The sequence below is a fragment of the Corapipo altera genome, unplaced genomic scaffold (assembly GCF_003945725.1).
Source record: "Corapipo altera isolate COAL_440 unplaced genomic scaffold, ASM394572v1 175, whole genome shotgun sequence".
NCBI lineage: Eukaryota > Metazoa > Chordata > Aves > Passeriformes > Pipridae > Corapipo > Corapipo altera.
Window position 1 is genome coordinate 712,521 of NW_020884942.1, and position 21,548 is coordinate 734,068.

A 21,548-nucleotide genomic window follows, 5' to 3' on the forward strand; every position below is an offset into this window, starting at 1 on the left:
GGCGCTTTTGACGGCTCGGCCACCGCGGACCGAGCGGCTCGTCGGGAGGCGGACGCCCAACAGCGCGGAGAAGGCAAGCGAGCGGCGCAGGGAGCGACCCCCTCCTTCCCCACCGGCCCCGCGGCACCGGCGCCGTACGGCCGCGCCTCGGCCAAAATGGCGGCGGCCGTGTGGCGGCAGCCATGTTGTGCCGTACAGAAACCCCTTCCCCAGCGGCGAGGGGCGCCGCGGTGACCCGGCTCCGCCATCTTGCCGTACGGCGGCGCGGCGGGGCCGGGGCCGGGGCGGGCCCGGCCGGCCGAGGGCGGCGGCGGCGGCCGGAGATGGTGATCTGCTGCGCCGCCGCCAACTGCTCCAACCGGCAGGGCAAGGCGCGCCGCGGCGCCGTCTCCTTCCACAGGTAAGGGCGGCCCGCCCGGCCCGTGCAGGTGCCGCGGCCGGGCCGCCCGCCCCCCGGCCCCGCTGTCCCCGCCAGGCCCCCCCGGCAGCGGCCGCCCTTTGTTTCCCTCGGGGGGAACCGGCTCGGGGCTCCCGGAGCCTCAGCGCCGGCCGGGCAGCGGGAGCGCCCGTGGCCGCGGGGCCCGGGCCCACCGCCGGCCTGTGCCCCCTCCGTGCGAGCCCCCCCGGGCCCCCCATCGCTCCCTGGGGTGGGTCCCCAGGGGAAGGTCCCTGTCCCAGGAGTCCCATTGGAAACGGCGCCTGGTTCCTCTGCTCGGGCTTTCTTTCACTCCCGGCGTTTCTACACCTTATTGAATGCTATTAAATACACCCGGTGTCAGCATCGCCCGGGCAGCGGAGGCAGCGGTGGGGCAGCGTGTTGGCTGAGCTGAGTGTTCTGGGGGTGGTCACGTCCCCCTTCCTTGTGGACAGGGTGTTCCTCGTGGGGGAGGTGAGCGGAATAATGGGTCGATTGCTGATGAAAACGGAAACAACACCTTCTAGTGCTGTGCTTTTTGTGAAGCGGAGCTGTTAAAGCAGGGAATGAATATCAAATATTTCAGCCCAAAGTGAAAAAAATCTTTAAATGAGTGGAGCCTCTCAAAACACAGATTTCACCAGAACCTCCTAAACCTGACCATCACTTTGGATTTGATCACCTTAGAGGTCTTTTCCAACCTTAACAATTTTATGATTATGTTGTTCTGTGATCCGAAGAGCACTGTCCCTTCTGATTTCCCAAAGGTGGCTTATTTTTTCATGGAAACCCGTGTCCCGTTTCTTTTTTAGGTTCCCTCTGAAGGATTCGAAGCGCTTGATTCAGTGGCTGAAAGCTGTTCAGAGAGACAACTGGACCCCCACCAAGTATTCCTTCCTTTGCAGCGAGCACTTCACCAAAGACAGCTTCTCCAAGCGGCTGGAAGACCAGCACCGGCTGCTGAAGCCCACTGCTGTCCCGACCATCTTCCAGCTCGCGGAGAAGAAGCACGACAAGCTGGATTATGTCAGGAGCCGAAGGAAAATAGCGAGGCAGGTGCGGGATGGGGAAGCCCCGCGGGAAGGAGGCGGTGAGGTAGCGCAGAGGGACGCGTCTTCTGGACAGGACTTCATGGTGATGCAAGGGAAGGAAGAGATGGAGGAGGCGACACTGCAAGTGGAGATGGGATCGATGTCGGAGGAGACGGAGGCCCTCCGCAGCCAGCTGGACGGCCCTCGGAGAAGGACGTTAGGGGATAGTTTGGGTGCGAAGCCTGGAGCTCAGAAGAAGCTCGAGAGGTCTCCTGTGGAGGAGGACTGTCCCAAGGGCAGCTGGGCGGGGAGCTGGGTGGCAGAGAGAAGCGGCGTGTCGGTCGACGACTTCACCCCTCCCGCCTCCGGTGCTTGCAAGTTCATCGGCTCCCTCCACTCGTACAGCTTTTCCTCCAAGCACGCCAGGGAGAGGCCGTCCCTCCCGAAAGAGCAGCTGGAAAGGAAGAGGCCAAAGAGAGAGGTGGAACCAAGCTGCAGCAGCCATCTCCTGGGACACGACAAGGCCGTAGCAGAAGTGTCCCCGACTTCCTCCCTCACCGCAACTCCCCAGAAACCCTCCCAGGGCCTGTCGGCGTCCCCGGCGGACCTGACCCCGCGCCCGGCCGCCGAGGCTGTGGTGGGGCGCAAGGGCGACACGGACGCCAACCCCATGTCCATCAACGAGGTCATCATGTCGGCCTCGGGGGCCTGCAAGCTCATCGACTCCCTGCACTCGTACTGCTTCTCCTCCCGGCAGAGCAAGAGCCAGGTGTGCTGCTTGCGGGAGCAGGTGGAGAAGAAGAACGGAGAGCTGAAGCTCCTGAGGCAGAGGATCAGCCGCTCTGACAGCCAGGTCAGGAAGCTGAAGGAGAAGCTGGATGAGCTGAAGCGGATCAGTTTCCCCTACTTGAACAGCCTGCTATCCCAGGACTGTGGTCAGTATTCCCAGGGGTGCTGCGTCGAGGCAGAATTCCGCGTTTTCTTAGAGGCTGCTAAAATTGGAGGTTGTAGAGGTGCGATGGGGAAAAGGTATGAGCAAGGGACATTTTGGGAGGGAGAAGTGGTAGCCTGTGTTAGACCAACAGATGCAGGTGAAAGAATTCCTTTTGGGGGTACACAAGTTAGTTCTCATATGCCAAACCTTTCCGAGATGTGGAATGGGAAGTTGGGTTGAGATGTTGCAGACAACTCTCTTGATGAATTTATGTCTTGGGTTTTTTTTAATTTCCTTTATTATTCTAACTTGTTTGAGACTCAGTGGCACCTGTTAGGATTTGCCTTCTTCCTTTGGAGCGTGCTGGTGATTTTTTTTTTTTTTGGGTGTGTTAATGAGCTGTCGTGGCAGCAGATATCTGGGAAGGCTGTTGTCATCTTCTCCAGTGAAGGCTGTTGTCATCTTCTCCAGTGATGTAAGAAGCACTTCTGATCTTGGATTTCATGCACTGCACTCAGCACTCAGAATACAGGAAATATAAGTGAGGTGGGAGGTGTCCAGTATGTTGTGATACACAACAAGGTGGTGATTTATGAGCAAATGTCTGTGTTTACTTTGGTCAATTCCTCCTTCAGAAGGCAGAAGAAGTCAGGAAATGGATAATAAAATGGGAAGTGATGGAGAATGACTTCTCTATCAATTAAAAAATAATGATTAAACACCTGAAAGCATAGGGAAACTCCGTGAGGGACGAGTTCATGTGAAAAATTTGTCGTGTGGAAGTTGAATTGGGCTATAACCATTTTTCTTGCAAGAAAAAGCACCTTTTAATGTGCAACTTCTGCCCAGTGACTCTGGTTGCAAGGTACAGTTTGGGGCAAGAGTTTAGGACCATCTGATGATGTTTGGTGTTTGTGTGGCTGCTGAGAAAACCTGGGGTTGCCTTGTGAAGGATTTGTGACATGGGGCTTGCTTGAAGAAGTCATCACCCATGGAGGGTTGGGCATCCCCTGATGGTTAATTCTTGCCTCTCCTTTAGGAGAAAAACTTCGTGGCTTCCTCTGGAGCCGTTGGACACAGTCAGAAAGGTGATGGTGGCATAGACAGGCACGTCCTCCAGGCTGTTACAGCACAGCCAATGTCCTCACTGAAGTGTAAGAAAGCAGACCCTGACAAAATTTGTGAAGGTCAATCCCCAATGCTACTTTTCCCACATGCATCTAATTTTCCAGAGTATGGAAAAACTCACACTTGAATTTGGGTTGAGGAGGGAAAAGAAGGGTTTTTTTTTCCATGTGGGAAATCAGCCTAGTCTTGTTTGTGCCTTCTGGTCTGCATTTTTGTATTGTTTTGGTGTCAAACTAAAGAAAATAGCTAAATACAACTTTTAGGGTTCCATAGTTGTTAATATATATTTATATATATGGAAAAGGATGTCTAACTTTGTTCATATATATATATATATATATGTATTTTTATATGTATGAAATGGATGTCTAGCTTTGTTGGAATACTATCAATGAGATACTAATTGCAGAAAGAGTATCTTTAAGGACGTTTTTCTTTATTCTGGTGAGTGCTGAGATTTTTCTCCTCTTTCCTGAGATTGATGTTTTCATACGTGTCTTTGAGAAGTTAGAATTTTATGTTCTTACAGAAGATATTCTTAATGAGTTACATATTCTATTCTCTAAAGGAAAATGTCATTTTTTTTTAATGATTTGACCAATTTTTTACCTGTTCTGCCATCTCTTTATCAACTAAACTGGAGATCAGTGTGTGTGACAATGAACCATTTTGGTGACTGTAGCTCGGTGGGATGGGAAGTTTATATGGAACCCTTTGGCTGGGGACTTTTTTAAAGCATTTGTTGATGGCTGAGTGGCTTTTTTATTTATTTTTTTCCTTTTTTTTAGCTTAATCTTGGTGCTCTTCTGCCTTGCACTGCTTTTTGTGCGGTCACAGAAATAGTTTATGGCAGTGAAGATAGCTGATGAAGTGCAGCCAGCTGCTGCTGGGCAGAGCCTGGTTCATGCCCAGACACTGAGTTTTGCTGTAATACAAGGCTGAATGGAAGAAAGGCTTTTTGGTATTCATAAAAATACAGACAGGTAGCATATGAGGTTGATAATAACTATAGTCTTTGTTATTAGTTTTGTTTCAGTTGTCTCAAATCATCTGATGTGCTGTTGAGGTGATGGTTTTAGCTGTGAACCTGACTTTGCATTATTTCCTTCCTGCTAAAGGCAGTGTCTTGGGGATGGGGAGTGTAAGTGAAGCACCTGACTGGACTGACCATGCAGGTTGTTCCCTGTCTCCATCCCAGCTCCCCGTGTTGCAGGACCTCTCTTTGCTGCTGCCTCATGTTCAGCCACTACCACAAAATCCCGAGCACAAAAACGAGCTTTAGGCCCACACCCACTAAGCAGAACTTCATTTTGGTGCTAGTTCTCACACATATTTTCCTCTAATGAGACAAATAAATTTCTGCTGGCTGTATCCAAGCTACAGCCGGCTGGGAAGAGCAGGTTTCTGCAGGATTGCTGCACGGCAGTCCCTGCCAGCCACGCTTGAGGCCCTGTGACTCAGGCTGGGTGAGTGGCTCCTAGCCTGTTCCAGCTGTCACAATGTGTGTTTCCCAACCTGTCTTACCAGAGGGATCGACTCACTGCTTTTAGGAGAGGCCCCAGGCTGTTTCCTGCACAGCAAGGCTGCCACGGTGGCCCTTTCCATCTGAACTTTGAATTTAGTCGCTCGTTTGGTAGGAAAATGTTTCCTGCTGTTTCCTGGGCTACTTCTGAGGTGTGTGGACCAAAGGTTGGGGAATGCTGTCAGGCACAGTGCACCAGGCAGGATGGCATTGGATGAAAAACAGAATGCACTGGGAGGAATTAGGGAGAGCCAGTGAGCAAATAGGGACCCGGTATCCTAGGGAAGGGCAGACTGTTCTACCAGCACTGAACTCTGCTACACAAGTGCTGTCTGTTTGTCCTGTTCTGCTTGAAGGTCCCACAGCTCCGCTGCATCGTGTGTGCTGGCACAGACAGGAGATCCGAGGTGCTCCTTCCACAGCATCACCTCCTCTTAACGTGCTCCAGTTTGGTGCCTTTGTAAAACTACATCTCCCAGCAGGCAGTGGGATCACTCTTTCCCAAGCGTGAGATCACTTCCCTCATGTCCATCTTACCACCCTGCGCAAAGCGCCTTCTGGGGGCAGAGGGGGCTAGAGATAGAGCAAGTAGCAAAATATCTGCAAATATGGCTGGCCATGGAGCAAACACAGGTATGGTGCCATGGGGTTGGAGTGTCTATGCTCATCAGAGAGGTAAAGCTCTTAGAATTCAGCAGCTTGGGTGTGTGGGGAGCCTCTTCCACGCTGCATGTCTGCTTTCGTGAAGGTCATATTAAAGGCAGGAGAGTTGGCAAAATGAGTCCATGTGAAAAATGGTTAGCATTTTGCTAGGGATCTGGGGGAAATAATGATTCCTTCCAGCTTGGATTTGTCTTTGAATATTTGTGCAGAGCCAGTGTAGAAATTGGGTCGTTTGTTGTACTTTTTACATGCAAATGAGTCATAGTTGGTGAACTCCGGGGACAGGCAGAAGGACTTGAACATGAAATGTGTTTTTGTGCCCTGATGCCTGGTCTGTGGGGCTTGAGGCAGTGTTCCCTGTCGAGATGGCAACAGGTTTTCATTCACTTTGCAGAAAACAAATAGCAAAATCCCATTCCTCAGTGGCAGTGAGAAGTGGGGTCGTGTGTGGATGGAGGTGCTGTGCCTTCACCTGCCTGAGCAGGACTGGACCAGCAGTGGGGCCCTGTCTGGTTCAGCTTGGAAATTAAATGTGTCTAATGGGTGACAGAGATGTGCTGTCAGAGAAATTGTCTCTGCCAGGGCAGGCACTGCTAACCTGGCAGCTGCATGTTAACTTGTAGCTAGATTTTAGAAGAAAAGTGCTTTTATTCTGAGACAGCAGGTGCTGCTTGTGAGGGTTTCGTGCCTCATCTGGGATGGGAACAACCGGGGTAAAAGGCCGGTCCATAGGGTGGATGTTATAAAGAACAGGGGAGCTATAAAGTGAGCTGAGAGCAAGATAAGGAGTAGAAATATATGTGCAGAGGTTGAGAGTGGAGCAAAGTGGCACAAAGTGTCTTGAGAGAGGCTGTGTGAGACTTCACAGCACCTGTGGCCTGAGCACACAGGTGGGAGGTGAACTGCTTCGAGCTCCACATGGGAGCAGGCACACCAGGTCAGGGACTTGGCTGAGGGGAATGGCTCTTTGACCTTCCCCTTGGGGAAAAAAGCAGTTGGAAGGGAGGAAATGAGACTTTTTGCTCTGCTGTTGTGGTTTTTTTTCCGGTGGAATGGTCTTGTTTTTTCCATTTTTTTTCCCTGATAACCTATAGAGTTTGTGCATTAAGCATTTAATTCTGCAGCACGTTGGCAATGACTCTCAACAAAACCCCAGCTTGCAGCTAGGAAGCAACGAAACAGCCAACTAAGGAAAACTCCAGAGAAAGTCAAACAGGCTGAGGTGAGCTCAGGTAGGGTGTTTGGGTTTGAGTATAATTTAAAGATGTTTTCTCTGTATTTTGTAATGCAGATCTCTGACACTGACTACAGGCACTGGAGCACTTACCACAGAGGCAATAACACATTGGTGCTTGGCTATGAAATTAATTACTGAGGCTGTAATGTGAAAAATTTTGAGTATAACCACATTCCCAGCTTTTAGAGCAGAGATGGGATGATCCATACAACGCCTGGTCTACTGACACCTGGTCTACTGATTCACCTTTCTCAGAGGGAAAAAGAGTTGTAGCACAGGAGCTGGTGGGGCTCATTGACAGAGCTTTAAACCAGCTTGGAAGGGAGAAGGGGTGAAGGTCAAAACCAGGCTCACCGATGATGATGTGCCAAAACTTGAGGAAACTGATGGGATCCCTCAATTTGCTTCTCAAGGTGTTGGCTATAATGTACCACACCTGAAATGTTTATACACCAATGCACACAGCATGGGGAACAAACAGGAGGAGCTGGAACCTTTGGCCCAGTCCCAGAGATTTGACATCACTGCATAAGTGAAACCTGGTGGGATGAGCCCTGTGACTGGAGTGCCCTGTTGGATGGTTCCAGGCTCTTCAGGAGGGATGGGCAGGGCAGGAGAGGTGGAGGGGGGTGGCACTGTATGTACTGGAAGGGATGGAGTGTCTGGAGCTCACAGTTGGCAGTGGCACAGTTGGGAGCCCCTGGGGCAAGGAAATAACGTGGATGTCGTTGTGGGATTCTGCTCTAGACCTCCCAGCCGGGGTGATGACAGCAACGAGGTATTCTGAGGAACTAAGGGACACTTCCAAGTCAGCTGCCCTTGTCCTTATGGGGGACTTCAACTTGCCAGAAAATAACTGGGAGCTGGTACAACCCAGGCCAGGAGATTCCTAAAAAAACCTGGATGAGAGCTTTATGGAACAGGTCCTGAGGGAGCCAACTTGGAAAGATGCCCTCCTTGATCTACTGCTTGTCCACAGAGAGGATCTTGTGAGTGAAGTGTAGATTGGGGGCCATCTTGGTCATGAGGTGATTGAGTTTAAAATCTCTGTTGACAGGAGGAGAAGTGCCAGCAAAACCTCAACTCTGGAGATGAGGAGCAGATTTCAGGCTTTGCAGGGAATGGGGGAGTAAAGTCCCCTGGGAAAATGTTTTTGAAGGCGCTGGAGTCCGTCAGTGCTGGTCACTTTTCAAACCTCACCTCCTAAGGACACAGGAGAAGCAATTCCCAAATGCTGGAAGTCAAGCAGCTGTGACAGAAGGCTGGCTTGGCTGAGCAGGGATCTTCTCTTGGAAATAAGGCACAAAAGGAAGGTATGGGCCAAGTGGAAGCAAGGTCAAGTGACATGGGAAGAATTCAGAGATGCTGTTTGCCACTGTAGGGAGAAAACTGATATAGCCAAAGCTCAACTGGAGTTGAAGCTGGACAGAAATGTGAGGGACAATAAAAAGAGGTTTTTTGAAATACATTAATGGGAATAGACAGTGTTCAAATAACATCAGCTCATTCCAGGATGAGGATGGTCACCTCACAAACAGGGACAGAGACAAGGCAGAGGGGTTTAACGCTTCTTTGCCTCTGTCTCCAGCACGACTGACAGACCAAGGGGGTCTCAGTGCCCTGAGCTGGAGGACCATGACTGTGAGAACAATCAACTCCCAGTCCACCCTGAACTTGTGCAGGATCTGCTGCAGCTGGATCCCTACAAATCTGTGGGGCCTGATGGGATTCAGCCCAGAATCCTCAAGGGGCTGCTGATGTCATCACAAAACCTCTTGATTTTTGAGCAGTGTGGGAAATCCAGGGAGCTCCCAGCTGACTGGAAGCTGGAGATGTCCCAATTTTCAAGAAGGGCAGGAAGGAGAACTCTGGAAACTATAGGGTTGTCAGTCTCACTTCAGTGCCTGGTGAAGTCATGGTAAAGATTATTCTGAGAAGTATTGAAAAATAACGTAGTCATTGGTCACAGCCAGCATGGTGTCATTGAACCTGATTTCCTTCTATGACAAGGCAGCCTACCTGGTTGATCTGGGAAAACCAGTTCATGTAATCTTTTGGATTTCAGCAAAGCTTTTGATACTGTCTCTCTCAGGATCATTCTGGACAAAATATCCAGCCCACAGCTGGATAACTCTGTTACTCAATGGGTGAGCAACTGGCTCATGGCTTGGGCACAAAGGGTGACAGGGAATGGAGTGACATCAGGCTGGCACCTGTCACCAGTGGGGTTCTCTCAGCCCAGTTCTTTTCAACATCTTCATTAACCCCTTGGATGCAGGACTCAAAGGGATGCTAAGTAAGTTTTCCAAGGACACTAAATTGAGCGGAGCTGTTGACTCCCTGGAAGGCAGGGAAGTGCTGCAGACAGACCTCAACAAATAAGAGAGATGGTCCATCACCAACTATCTGAAGCTTAACAAGGGCAAGTGCTGGATTCTGAACCTGGGATGGGACTACCTCGGATGTATGGACAGACTGGGAATGAGAGGCTGGAAAGGGCCCTGGGGGTCCTGGTAGGTGACCAGTTGGCCACGAGTCAGCAGTGCCCTGGCAGCCAAGAGGGCCAACCATGTCCTGGGGGCATCAGGCCCAGCATTGCCAGCTGGGCCAGGGAGGGGATTGTCCTGCTCTGCTCTGCCCTGGGGCGGCCTCACCTTGAGTTCTGGGGGCAGTTTTGGGCACCACAATATAAAACCAGACATTGAGCCATTAGAGAGTGTCCAAAGGAGGGCTATGATGGTGATGAAGGGTCTGGAGGGGAAGCCTTGTGTGGAACAGCTGAGGTCACTCAGTTCAACCTGAAGAAGAGGAGACTGAGGGGAGACCTCATTGGAGTCTTCAATATCCTTCTGAGGGGCAGTGGAGGGCAGCACCGATCTCTGCTCTGTGACAGGAGTCAAGGAAACAGTCAGGGGAGGTTTAGGTTGGATATTAGGAAAAGGTTCTTCCCCCAGAGGGTTGTTGGGCACTGGAACAGGCTCCCCAGGGAAGTGGTCACAGCACCAAAGGTGTCTTGAGTTCGAGAAACATTTGGACAATGCTCTCAGGCACACGGTGGGATTCTTAGGGTGTCCTGTGCAGGGCCAGAAGTTGGACTCAATGTTCCTGATGGATCCCTTCCAGCTCAGCATATTCTATGATGGAACCAGAGTATGTTGGTGCTAGGAATGCTTTACTCGTTTGCTGGGGAGACCATCAACAAAGTGCACGAAGGGTTGCAGCTCTCAGGGAAGAGCAGCAGAGTACAAAGCCACCTTCTGTACTTAAATATGGACAGAGTATGCTGAACAAGGCTGCTCCTTAGTTACCAGAACCTTGATGATGATGAGTTAAACCCAGAGAGCAACCCAGCTGAAGGAAGAACTGCAGGAGGCTGCCAAGCTGTTGCTGCAGACCCCGTACTTTGAAGACTGTGTGAGTTAGAGTTTTGTTTGAGGTTTTGTTTTGGGATTTTTTCGTGTTTGTTTTTGTTGTTGTTGTTGTTTGTCTGAGTTTTTTTCTCGAGTTTCCTGCAGCAAGTATTCCCCAGCTCAGGGGAGTAGGTTAGCTGCCTTGTTAACAGCCAGCTGGCTGCTCACTGTGGCTTTGCTGATAAAGCTGCGTCGGAATTTGTGCCAGCATAGCTTTCTGTGCCAGGGATCCCACTTGAGAGTCACGCCGGCCGTGCAGCCGTGGCCTGAGGGGGCTGTCCAGCCACTGTGTCTGGTTTGTCTCACGGCAGGGAGAGCGCCGTGTCTGCTGTTGCAAAGCCTGGACAGCTGGTTACAGTCTGGCTGTGTTACACTGTGGGGTGGGTTTTGACTTCTAAACCCTCCGTGAATGGGAAAAATGTGGAAACGGTCCGTCTGTGAGTTTGGAGGGATGGAGCAGGGGTCAGGTGGTGAAAAGGAGATGACTTGTGTGCTCAGGGCCTGGGCATGGCAGTTTTGCCCTGAGTGGCTTCCTGAAGGAAAGAGATCAAGCTGGTCAAGTTGCTTATGGGCCTGTGGTTTTGTCTCCCAAGCTGTTGCAACTTGTGAGCATCGTGGCTGATTTCAGCTGGATTTCATAGAATCACAGAACGGTTTGAGTGGAGAGGGACCTTGCTGCTCATCTCATTCCAACCCCGGGCTGTGGGCAGGGACACCTTCCACTAGACCAGGTTGTGGAGGAGCAGGGGTCTTGGAGATTCTGGATTCAAGGAAGTGTGTAATCTGGTAGGGGAAGGTGACTCTAGGAGTGCCCTTGTTAAGAAAGAGGCTGCAGTGGGAGCTTCCCTGTTATTGGGTAAAAGAACTGTGCGTGTGGATGCAAGAGAACCAGCATTAAGAGGACCCCATCTGAGTGTGAAGCACAAGGGTGACCAGGGTGCAGATTCTCAGACATGGTTGGTGTTCTTGATATCACCACATGCTTACTTTTTAAGCCACATTAACAGGTTGTTTGTAAAAGTGATGTACCAGGATTTAGATCCTTGGGACATGCAGGCTCCTTCATCATTGTCAGAGAAGTTTCTCTTGACAGGGACTGCATCTTTAAACCTGTTGTTTGAAACAAAGCAGCTCAGCAAAGAACTTCTTGTTGCTACAATAGTCTTGCATTTACCTGCTCCAACATGACATAAAAAGGAAATTTCAAATGACTACTTTCTTTTTTTTTATGGACTCGATCAGACTCTCTCCTGTCTGGCTCCCCTCTTGCTTTTCCACTCTCCCAGCCCAGCCTTCTGACAGAAGGCTGCCAGGGAGGCAAATGGACTTAGTCCACCAGTCAGAGAGCAGCACTGAAGGTAAGAAGAGCACTGCATGGAGTGAGATCAGGATGTCTTTATTCCTCTACACTTCACTGAGTCTCTGTTCCTTATTCCCACCAGCACTTCTGCTGCTCTTGGCATTTTCCAGTGACATGAGAACTAAAAAACTCACATTGGCTTTGCTGCCATCCAGGTAGTTTGGAAAAGTAAGAATGGTCACTTGCCCATGTTGTTTGCCCGTGTGCCATAGACTTAGGATGTACAGTTACATCTCCACTTTTCAGCTGGCTGGAATTCCAGCTCCTTGGAAGTGAGACCAGCTTGCCCAGTCAGGCACCTCTGGACAGGCTGGATGCTGCACAGCAAGGCAGCGAGATCAAGCTGGGGGTGCTGGAAACAGTCAGTTGGCTTCTCTTGGTTTATAATGGAGTATAAAGAGTGGCAATGGCTAAAGCCATTCCTTTCCTGTGTCATTTTGTTGCTTTTTCCTGAAATGCTGCAAGCAGAAGAAAAGAAGGGCCCTATTAAAGCACTGTAGTGACAGAAAGCATCCTGCTCCTGGGATGCTGACCCAGGAGAGGGCAGCAGCAGCCCAGGCTGCAGGCTCTTCCAGCCTTTCCGAAGCTTTGCTCTTTGCTTCCACAGTGGGAGTGGGGCCTGCAGAAAGCCTGGAAAGAAATGCAGTGTCTGCAGTAGGGAGTGAAAGGCGAACACCAGTCGGACGGGGGAGTGGAAGGCTCCTTACCCACAGAACTTGGAAATGCAGAAATGAGTACAGTGAAATACTGTCTGGTACACTGATGCTGCTGTATGGGGTGTGGGAAGCCCTTCCCAACCCCTGGATAAGCTGGTGGGGAATGCACAGGCTGGAAGGGCGCTCTGCAGAGCCTGGCTCTGATGCTGTAGACTTTTATTACCTATTTCCTGGTGAGCTCTCATGTTTTCTCGTGTTGCTTCACTTTGCAAAATACTTCAGGATAAAGCAGAGTTATTAACAGCACCTTGCTGACATACAGGCTGGCTTTCCAAACCTGCCTGTCTGTGGGAGAATGAGTACCAAAAGTGATCTCTTTTACCCAGGAAAGCTTCTGTTCCTCCTCCTTTGGCATTCCAGGTACGGACTGTCTGTTCTTCCTCCTTACTCAGTGTTTTTAGCCTGATATTTGATACAGAGCACAGTGAAACTCAGACTGATCAAGCTAATTTTGACCACAATATCACCTTTTTAGGCCTGATTTCTCCCTGCAGCCTTTCAGACCAGGCAGACAGGCAGCTTGTTCTTGTATTTGGTGATCTCACTAGGTGTGGAAAACACCTCCCTGGAACTCCCACCTTGCCAGTACGAAACATTTATCCTGTGAGGGGGAGGAGGACATGCTTTAAGCATACTTCAGTCATATTTGTCTGCATAACAGACTACTACTAGAGTACTGGGCACACATTTGTATGGGAGTCAGGATCCCAGGGGTGCTGTCTCACTTTCCCTACTTACGCCTTAGTAATGGTTCTGCTCTGCTTTTCACATGGCTTTAAATTGTCTGTCTCCGTTTCTCTGATTAATTTTTTTCAGGTCACCACCTCTGAAAGCAAAGTGCTAAACTGTTGTTTATCAAAGCTCTCCTAAAGAAGCTTTAACTGTGAAACAGACTTTGGTTGCTCCTTAATAAATGCAGTGACAAAGGGAAGTGTCTTTCTCTTCCATTTGCTCTTTAACTTACAGGCGCTCAAGTCCTTTTAGAATGTTTCACTTAGTCCAGAACTGACGCAGAACAACTTCTGAATGATCCCTTGCCCGTCTCTTTGTATAAAGTTCAGGTCACTGTTAACCTCTTAAAAAAATTATAGCCAAATTTTGATCTTAAAAATGAACAGAGCCCAATTTTCCTTTGAAGTGAGGACTCACTTCCTTGGTCTCTGAAACAAACAGGGAAGGTATGTACTCAGTGCCTGAGAAAGATCAGCCCAGAGCATTAGAGAATTTGTTACAATTTAGTGATTTTTCTTTACGCTGAGATTTCAGTCATCTTCTTTCTTGCATGTAGATGATAGGGGGCTTTCCTTTCGGATCAGACTACGGAGAGGAGTCAGAAATGGACCACCTGGAAGAGTGCTCTTGTTCTATGTAAGGCTAGGAGCAGGTTTGGAAACAGACCCAATTTCCATGACTGTTCATTGTTCCCCATCTCCCCTTGCACCTTGGAGGTGGCGCTGCTCTGGAGAGAAGTGTTGTTGCAGCGTTCATCCGTTTCTGAGGTGTTTTGTGTTCACCTCCAGCCAGCTGTAGAGCACAGATCCCTGAGTTTTCTTTCTTCTTTTTCTTCCTCCACAGAGACTCCCCAGCTGAACCCTGTGATGGAACCCCTGTCCTGGATGCTGGGCACCTGGCTCTCGGACCCGCCAGGAGACGGCACCTTCCCTACAATGAAGCCCTTCCAGTACCTGGAAGAAGTGCACATCTCTCACGTGGGGCAGCCCATGCTCAACTTCTCGTAAGTCAAGGGTCTGTCTGTGTTGGCAGCAGCTATTGGAGTGCAGCAGGCATGGCTCCAGTGTGATTTGATGTGTTTGTGTTTCTTTTCCAATGGCAAAGTACGCAGATTTTCACCTACCAAATGAGATGATGTCGTGGTATGTGACTACATGGTCTGACTTTTATTTTCCTTGAAAACTTGGCACTCTTTGTGAGACTCCCACTTACAGATACAACAAATGAGGGAGCTGTGGCATGGCTGCCAAGTCTGTCCATTTCAAACTGTGGTCCTCAGCCTTCACCAGTGTGGAAATCTGAAAAGAATTAGTCTTTATCAAACCATATGGGATGGGAGGCAGGTACCTTAACTGCTTTGGCTGCAAGTGATTGTTCCAAGAGAAATCAAAAGAAATCTGGAGAGAGAGAAGTGACATGTTAGCTGCTGCTCAATGCTGCTCTGGTGCTCATTTGGGAGGGGTGAGTTGGAAAGTGTGTTGCTTTGAAAACCAAGAAAAGAATAATTACAAGATGTAAGTGCTGTGTGAGAGATGCCCTGTGTTCCTCGAGTGTCACAGAGCTGCCGGCTCAGCCTGTGACAGTTTTAGTCCAGTTTCCAAGAGAAACAAAGCTCTGACAGTCATGCTCTGGCTGCACCTCCCTCTCCAGCTTGTGAACAGTTACTGATTTGAGTCACATGGGTTTTTTTGTCCTTTTCTTTGTGCCAAGAAGATACACAGCTTAGATTTGTTGAGCTCTGGGATACATCAGGAAAACAGGCAACAGGCTTGGAGGACAGAGCTCCTGGTTCCTGGAGCAGTGCTGCATGACTGATACTTATACAAGTACCCCTTGAATACTCCAAGCACTGAAAGAAGCCTGATTTAAGTTTGTTTCTCCCACCTTGAGAGCTCCATGGTTTCACTGGCTGCAGAGCACAGAGGCTGGGATGCTGGGACAGCCCTTAGCAGGGATGCAGCCCTGCACCACTGACAGAAGTCATTCCTGGCTCTTCCTGTAGCCACATGGTTAAAAGGAGACATCTTTTATTGAGAGGCAAAGCCAAATGGGAGGAGTAATTTGTGTATTTGTACCCAGAGGACAGCCAGAAGCAGCTGCAAGGCAGCCAGACTTCCTAATTCTTCCTTTAGCTGTGCTCCCTCTTCCTCGTCTCCACTTCTTTGAAGCCAGTGGGTTTCTGTGGGGTGTAGGGGTGCCATGTGCTGCACCTTGTGCTGCTGGTCTTTTAGGAATCTTGACTCTGTGTGATCCATTGTATTTTACTTCATATAGGGAACACTTGCTTTGGGCTTTTCAGCCCTCAGTGCTGCTTTAATAAATAATGGCCCCAACTAATATAATAGATAAACACATGAGATACATATAATCACCCACATTATGGGTGACCAAACCTACGGTTTTTAAGGCCTCCTGAAGAATAAATAAGAATCTGAGCTGAATTTATCTTTTTGAAGGAGGTGATGGGAGAAATATGTTTGTTCTGTTGCTGCCTGCAGCAGGGAATATACAGAAAACACAACTTGCCAGGTGTAAAAGCTAAAGATGATACCATGATTCCAGATATTTATTTGAGAAAAGGAAGTATTTGAGACAGAGTGTGGCTTCAGCATATGTGAAATGTCTGAGTTCCTGAGGGGTTCCTGAGCTAGCTCTTAGAAAGACCCAAGAGCTGTGGAAAATCTAGAGCTTGAACTGAAATAACTAACTCCAGCTCTAAGAAATAGCTGTGCCTGTAAAGTAACCGTATTTTTCCAGGTTTACATCTCCCAGCTGTGAAGTGTTGTCAGTTGTTTACCCTTCAGAGAATACTGCAGGCACTCACATGGTGAAATAAGAGGAAGCCAGGCCAAAGAGTGTCTTTTTGGTGTAAAACACATCAGCTTTTGTGCTCTGATTTCCCCTCAGGTTCAACGCCTTCCATCCGGACACCAGGAAGCCCATGCACCGGGAATGTGGCTTCATCCGCCTCAAGCCTGACACTAATAAGGTGGCCTTCATCAGTGCCCAGAACACAGGTACACACCTGATACCCATGCTGGGGAAAAGAAGAAGTCCTTACCTCGCTGTGCCATTTCATCACTCTTTTCTTTCCCCGTGGGCATCGCTGCTCTCGGGCACTGGACCCGCAGGTCTCAACTGGGAAGTCTCTCACGGTGTGGATGTAGCACCTTGGTACTCGTTACACACCTGGCAGGCACTGAACGAGAGAGAACCACATCTCAAGTATTATAAGTGAGAGTGTTAAACCCCAGTTGGTGCTTAAATTTGCATCTAAAATGGCAGATGCTGAAGGGAAAAGTGCCAGTTGCCGTGTGGTACTCATCCCACATGCTGTGAGTAAGGCTGGCTGGATTTTTCTGAGCAGCATTCCGTGTCTGACAGTGTGTGGATTTGCAGTTGTCAATAATGCTTGGGAAAATAAAACCATTCTACAGGGAGAGTGATGGTATGTTATGTACCCTAATAGATCATGGAATGGTTTGGGTTGGAAGGGACATGGAAAGTTCATCCAGTTCCACCCCCTGCCATGGGCAGGAACACCTTCCACTATCCCAGATTGCTCCAAGCCCCTTCCAACCTGGCCTTGGACATTCCAGGGATGGGGCAGCCACAGCTTCTCTGGGCAGCCTGAACCAGGGCCTCCCCACCCTCACAAGGAAGAATTTCTTCCCAATATCCCATCTAAATCTCTCCTCTTTCAGATTAAAACTGTTCTCCTTGTCCTTACCCCCATCTGCCTGTGTAAAAAGTCACAGAATCACAGAAATCCTTCTTCTTCTTTTTGTAAGCCCCTTTTAAGTGCTGAAAGGCCACTGTAATAATTGTGACATAGTTAAATAACCTTTGTAGCCTAATAATATGTATGCCCTTGCTTCAACCTAGGTCTGGTGGAGGTGGAGGAAGGGGAGGTGAATGGACAAGAGCTCTCTATAGCTTCTCACTCCATAGCCAGGATCTCCTTTGCCAAGAAGCCCCACGTAGAGCAGGTGAGTGCACACACAGCAAGCAATTCCCGTAGCATTGCTCACCCCAGAAGGAGTCTAGTTGACAGGATAGGTTAATTAGCATGCTTTAATTACAGAATGCCATCAGGAGTTCTTGGAAATACTGCATGGCATCCTGGCTTATCCTTTCTGTAACAGCCTTCAGAAGGTATTTTGTACATTATGAGACCCAGAGGGATCATTAAGATAAGAACTGATGAGCTGGATCAGACCAGCCAACCCAGAATCCTGTCTCCACCAGTGGCCAGTGGCAGGTCCTTAGGGAAGAGAATAGGAAAGTCTTGTCTAAATACCCTTCTGTGGCAGTGGGGTTAGTTCTTAATGCTGTTTTTCTGGATTGATTGCAGGATGAGGGTGCACATATAAGGTACAGTCAGTATTGGGCCTCATCAGGATATTTTAGGAACACCTAAGGTCTTGCAGTCTTGCTAACTTGCTTTTCAGGACATTCACACCTTGCTCTGGGCTCTTTTCCCATCTGTGGCTGCAGGGCAGAGCTGGCATTTCCTGTCAGCTCCAGCCTTGGTTGGTTGCTTTTAGGGTCTTTTTTTGGGTTTTGACTTGTTTTGAGTGTGTAGCAGGGGGTTGTTGACACAGCTGGAAGGGGTACAGCCAGCTGTGAGTGCGGTGGCACTGCTGGGGGCAGTGTGGCATCCTGAGGTCTCAGTGTCACATCTGAAGTTGTCGTGGCTGACCAGCAGCTGAGAGAGACATCGAGGCTGAACAAGCTCTCACAACCTGGTTTTTATGTGCTACAAAATTTACCCATAGACAACAGAGAGCATAAGTTTGTGCAGATGTAGACAAAAATTTCATGTGTCTACACAGTGTCCTAACTTTGGAAAGTCCTAACTCCCCTGCCTTTAGATGCATATTTTCAGTTGCTGGGTTTCCCCTTTCCCGGGAACAGCTGTGTTGTCTCCTTTCTGTAGCAAAACTAAAGCCATTAGATACTATGGATATCAGCAAGGGAGCAGAGCGCTTAATTGCAGACATTTAAATAAAAGGGACTGTCCTCTCTGAGTCACTGCCTGAAATGTGAGCTGATGGTCTGGCAGGAGGAGAGGGGGAAGCACAGAAAGCCAGCAGATGTCTTCCTAGTTGAGGGCTCCAAGGCTGGCTTTGGCTGGAAGAGGGAACCTCTGGAGCTGGAGGTCCATGCTCATCTGGCACCTGAGGGCAGCTCAGGCCCAGGGAGTGGTCCCAGTGAGTATCTGAGAGGCCCTTGCTGGTGAAGGAGAATGTAGAATGAGAGAGTAACCGACTCCCAACACCTTTTCTCCTTCACCAAGAATGGCATAAATTGCCCATGGAAGCAAAGATGCCACAGGTGTTGTGAGAAGGGCACGTGTGCTGATGCTTTAGTTGCTCACTTTGAGAAAACTTCACTGTATTATATTCCTGCTGAAAAGTGATTTGGCTTGGCTGTGGCTCAGCTGAGCTGTCATGGAGGCAGGAAGACCCTTTCCCTGGGCCAGGCTGTGTCATGAGTGGTGTAGGTTGCTTGAAGAGTCACCATCAAAGGGCTTATCAAAGCAGGTTTAATATAAATTTCTGAAAGCACAACTTAACAAAATTTGATGTGGCAGGGTTCCCTCTATTACTTACTCATGGGTGAAACATCCAAAGGAAAAGTGGATTTGAGTCAATTTGGAATGATTTATACAGAGACTGAAGATACAAAGGGTAAGGGAGACTCTCCCTTGAGTCACGAGGTTCTGAGAGGATCCCCTTGCTTTCCAAGCTCCTGGTGGAGCCTGGGTGTGCAGAGTCCAGACCCAGGTCCAGACCCAGACTCAGTCAGTGGTTTATGTTTAAAGGGAGAAATACAAGGAGTAAGGGAGACCCTCACACTGAGTCACTCGGTTTGTGACGAGCCTGTGGAGAACCAGCAGGTTTTCAAGCACTTGTAGAGCTCAGGACAGTCCTGGCCTTGTGTGGGCACTGAGGGTGCCAGCTGAGGCACCTGCAGAGCTGCCCTGTCACCTGTGAAAGGTGATGGAGATCAGCAGAGTCCCCCCAAGGCACATGGGTCACCCATGTTAAAGATGAGTGACTTTTGTATCCTTTTAAGTGCTTTTTCCTGCTTAGGGAATTTAAAGGACACTGGTGCATTACAAAGAGAGCTTCATCAGAGCAGCAGATAGGAATCCAGGCATCATGTGTTCCTGCTGTTGTTGCCCCTGTGGATGTTGGAAGGATGGCGTGTCCTCCGCACGCCTGCATAGCTCTGATTCCAGAAGGAGGACATGTTGGATATGGGAGCTAAGGGCCCACTGTGGGCATACAAGTGGGTCTGTGAACAGAGAGTATGGAGCAGAAAGACTGGCAATAGCTTATGGATGTGCCCTTGAGTGACTTCAAGGCAATGAATGAGTTTGGAAAAACCTCTGGATGTTAGGAATTTCTAAATGGGGCTGGCTGAAGTGACTGTGAAAGGGTCGTGCTTGCAGCTGCCGTGCCCTGGTGTCACCCACACGGTGCCGTGGCCGTTCTCCTGCTGGGCCAGGTGGCTGGAGTGACACCCTCATCCTTCTGAAACAGCACCTGAGGTTCAAAAGGGTGGTCCCACTTCTCTCCTTTATTTTGACGACAGCTCAGAGCAGCCCTACAACCTGTGCTGAACACTGGACGCTTCAGGCATCTGCTGGCACAGGTCCCGAGTGGTCCAGCTCCACAGGGCAACCCCCAATTGCCTCTCTCAAGGGTTGGTGCAGCACAAGTGGGCTCACAGCCTGCCTGGGTGCAGACATGAGGATGATGTCACCCGTGGAGCCCTCTTGGCAGATGGCAGTGCTATTCCCTCTTGCCCGGGGCTAAACCTCAACCAGGCTGCAGGTGCAGGCTGAGGCTCGGCAGGCTCCAATCTCCTCATGAAGTCGTGTCCTGCCTTACCCTGGCACGGTGTGGGGACCTGCAGAGAGCCCAAGGGGTTTGGAAGGCTGCCTTGGTGAATGATGGCTCATCCATCTCCCTGAGCTGCCAGCAGGGAGCCACTCTTCTGGTGGAGGGATGTGGTGGACAGATGCCTGTCTGTACTGAGGTGATGTCAGCTGTAGTACCAGGACCTTGCCTTGCTGCATGGATAATGGGCTTGGAGCTGGTATTGTGGAGAAGGCTGCTTGCTTTAGGAGAGACAACTCCTTGTTTACTTACCTGCTGTAGTGAGGATATCCTTCCTTGATGGTGTGTTGACAGCAGGCACAAGGATGGCAAAGGGAAGGTAGAAAGCACAGGTAAGGGATTTACCCATGGTTGCTGTTTGTTTGATTTCCTTATTTCTTTTCTTACCCCCCCTATTTAGATTACCAGAAAATTCAGGCTCAATTCTGATGGGAAACTCGAACAAACTGTCTCAATGGCAACCACTACGCAGCCCATGACTCAGCACCTCCACATTACCTACAAGAAGGTGACACCCTGATGCTGGGAGTGCTGGGTCTCCTTGGGCAAGGAGCAGCAGCAGCTCGGGAGCACAGTAGGGCAGACCCTGGAGCCCGCTGCCTGCACTCATCCCCTGGGCCCCGGAGCTGCCCGTCCTGTTGAGAATGTTATTCAGATCTTTCTGTAATGGTATATAAAAAATAAATAAAAAGCTTTTATTTTTATGGCTGTGTCTTTGGTGTGATTGCAGGGTGGTGGTGCCTCCTGCTGCTTGGTAGTGCTTACAGAGGGCTTTGTGCTGCTTGTTCATTAGTAGGTGTTGCATTAGAGATCCAAACTCCTGGATGACCTGGCTAACACTGGAAAAGCAGAAAGTTCAGGAATGGATTTGCACTGCAGGGACAGACTCTGAGAACTTGAGAGCCTGTCCAATGAAACTTGACTTAATTATTGCGAGGGAGCACCTTCTTGCTGTGGGACAGAGGAAACTGTTGCAGGCCCTGATCCCAGTGGTGCAGTCCAGCAGTTTGAAGGGAGTTGGTGCAGTGCTGGAGGCCTTACTGAGCTTCACTGCGTAATATCACAAACCCTTAAGGGATAACTGTGAGGCAGCAGAGAGAAGAGAAACAGCCAACAGTAGGGATCAATATCAGCAACTCTTTCCAAGCCTCAAATTCCAAGGCAGCCTTAGACTTTAATGAAATCTGTCATCGAGTCCCTCAGCAATGAGGGAGGCAAAGGACTCGCACCACTACTGGTCTACAGTAGAGATTCTTCAAAAGGGACTTCGACCAGGTGACCTCCAGAGGTCCATGCCAAACCCAGCCAATTTAGCAGTACAATGCTGGCACAAGCCCACCAGCAGCAGGGACAGCCCTGGAAGGGAGCTGGGCAAACACCGAGGTGTGCAGCCCGCTGCCGGGTGGGCTTTGTGTCACAGGCTCTGTCTGTGTGGACGGGGGAGGTTGTGGCTGCACCCTGAGTGTGCCCCTGGGAGCTCTGGGATGTC

General features: G+C 49.7%; 1 protein-coding gene across 2 annotated transcripts; it reads left to right on the forward strand.

Annotated features, from left to right (window-relative positions):
* The first annotated feature begins 240 nt into the window (after nt 1-240).
* Nucleotides 241-20,763, forward strand: THAP4 (THAP domain containing 4). Of its 2 annotated transcripts, XM_027661872.1 has the most exons (6): nt 241-400; nt 1,228-2,381; nt 13,992-14,151; nt 16,056-16,165; nt 17,034-17,137; nt 20,460-20,763. In XM_027661872.1, the coding sequence occupies exons 1-6, from the start codon at nt 324-326 to the stop codon at nt 20,577-20,579; spliced, it is 1,725 nt and encodes a 574-aa protein (XP_027517673.1). In that variant the 5' UTR covers nt 241-323; the 3' UTR covers nt 20,580-20,763. The 2 variants fall into 2 exon arrangements, with proteins under 2 accessions (XP_027517673.1, XP_027517674.1); XM_027661873.1 differs by lacking the exons at nt 241-400; nt 1,228-2,381 and adding an exon at nt 5,545-5,663.
* The last annotated feature ends 785 nt before the right edge of the window (nt 20,764-21,548 follow it).

Bases quoted from the DNA above. Each gene is read 5' to 3' on its own strand.
- THAP4 (XM_027661872.1), top strand. From the start codon at position 324: ATGGTGATCTGCTGCGCCGCCGCCAACTGCTCCAACCGGCAGGGCAAG. The intron at 16,166-17,033 runs GTACACACCTGA...GCTTCAACCTAG, and splicing joins CATCAGTGCCCAGAACACAG to GTCTGGTGGAGGTGGAGGAA. The intron at 17,138-20,459 runs GTGAGTGCACAC...CCCCCTATTTAG, and splicing joins AGAAGCCCCACGTAGAGCAG to ATTACCAGAAAATTCAGGCT.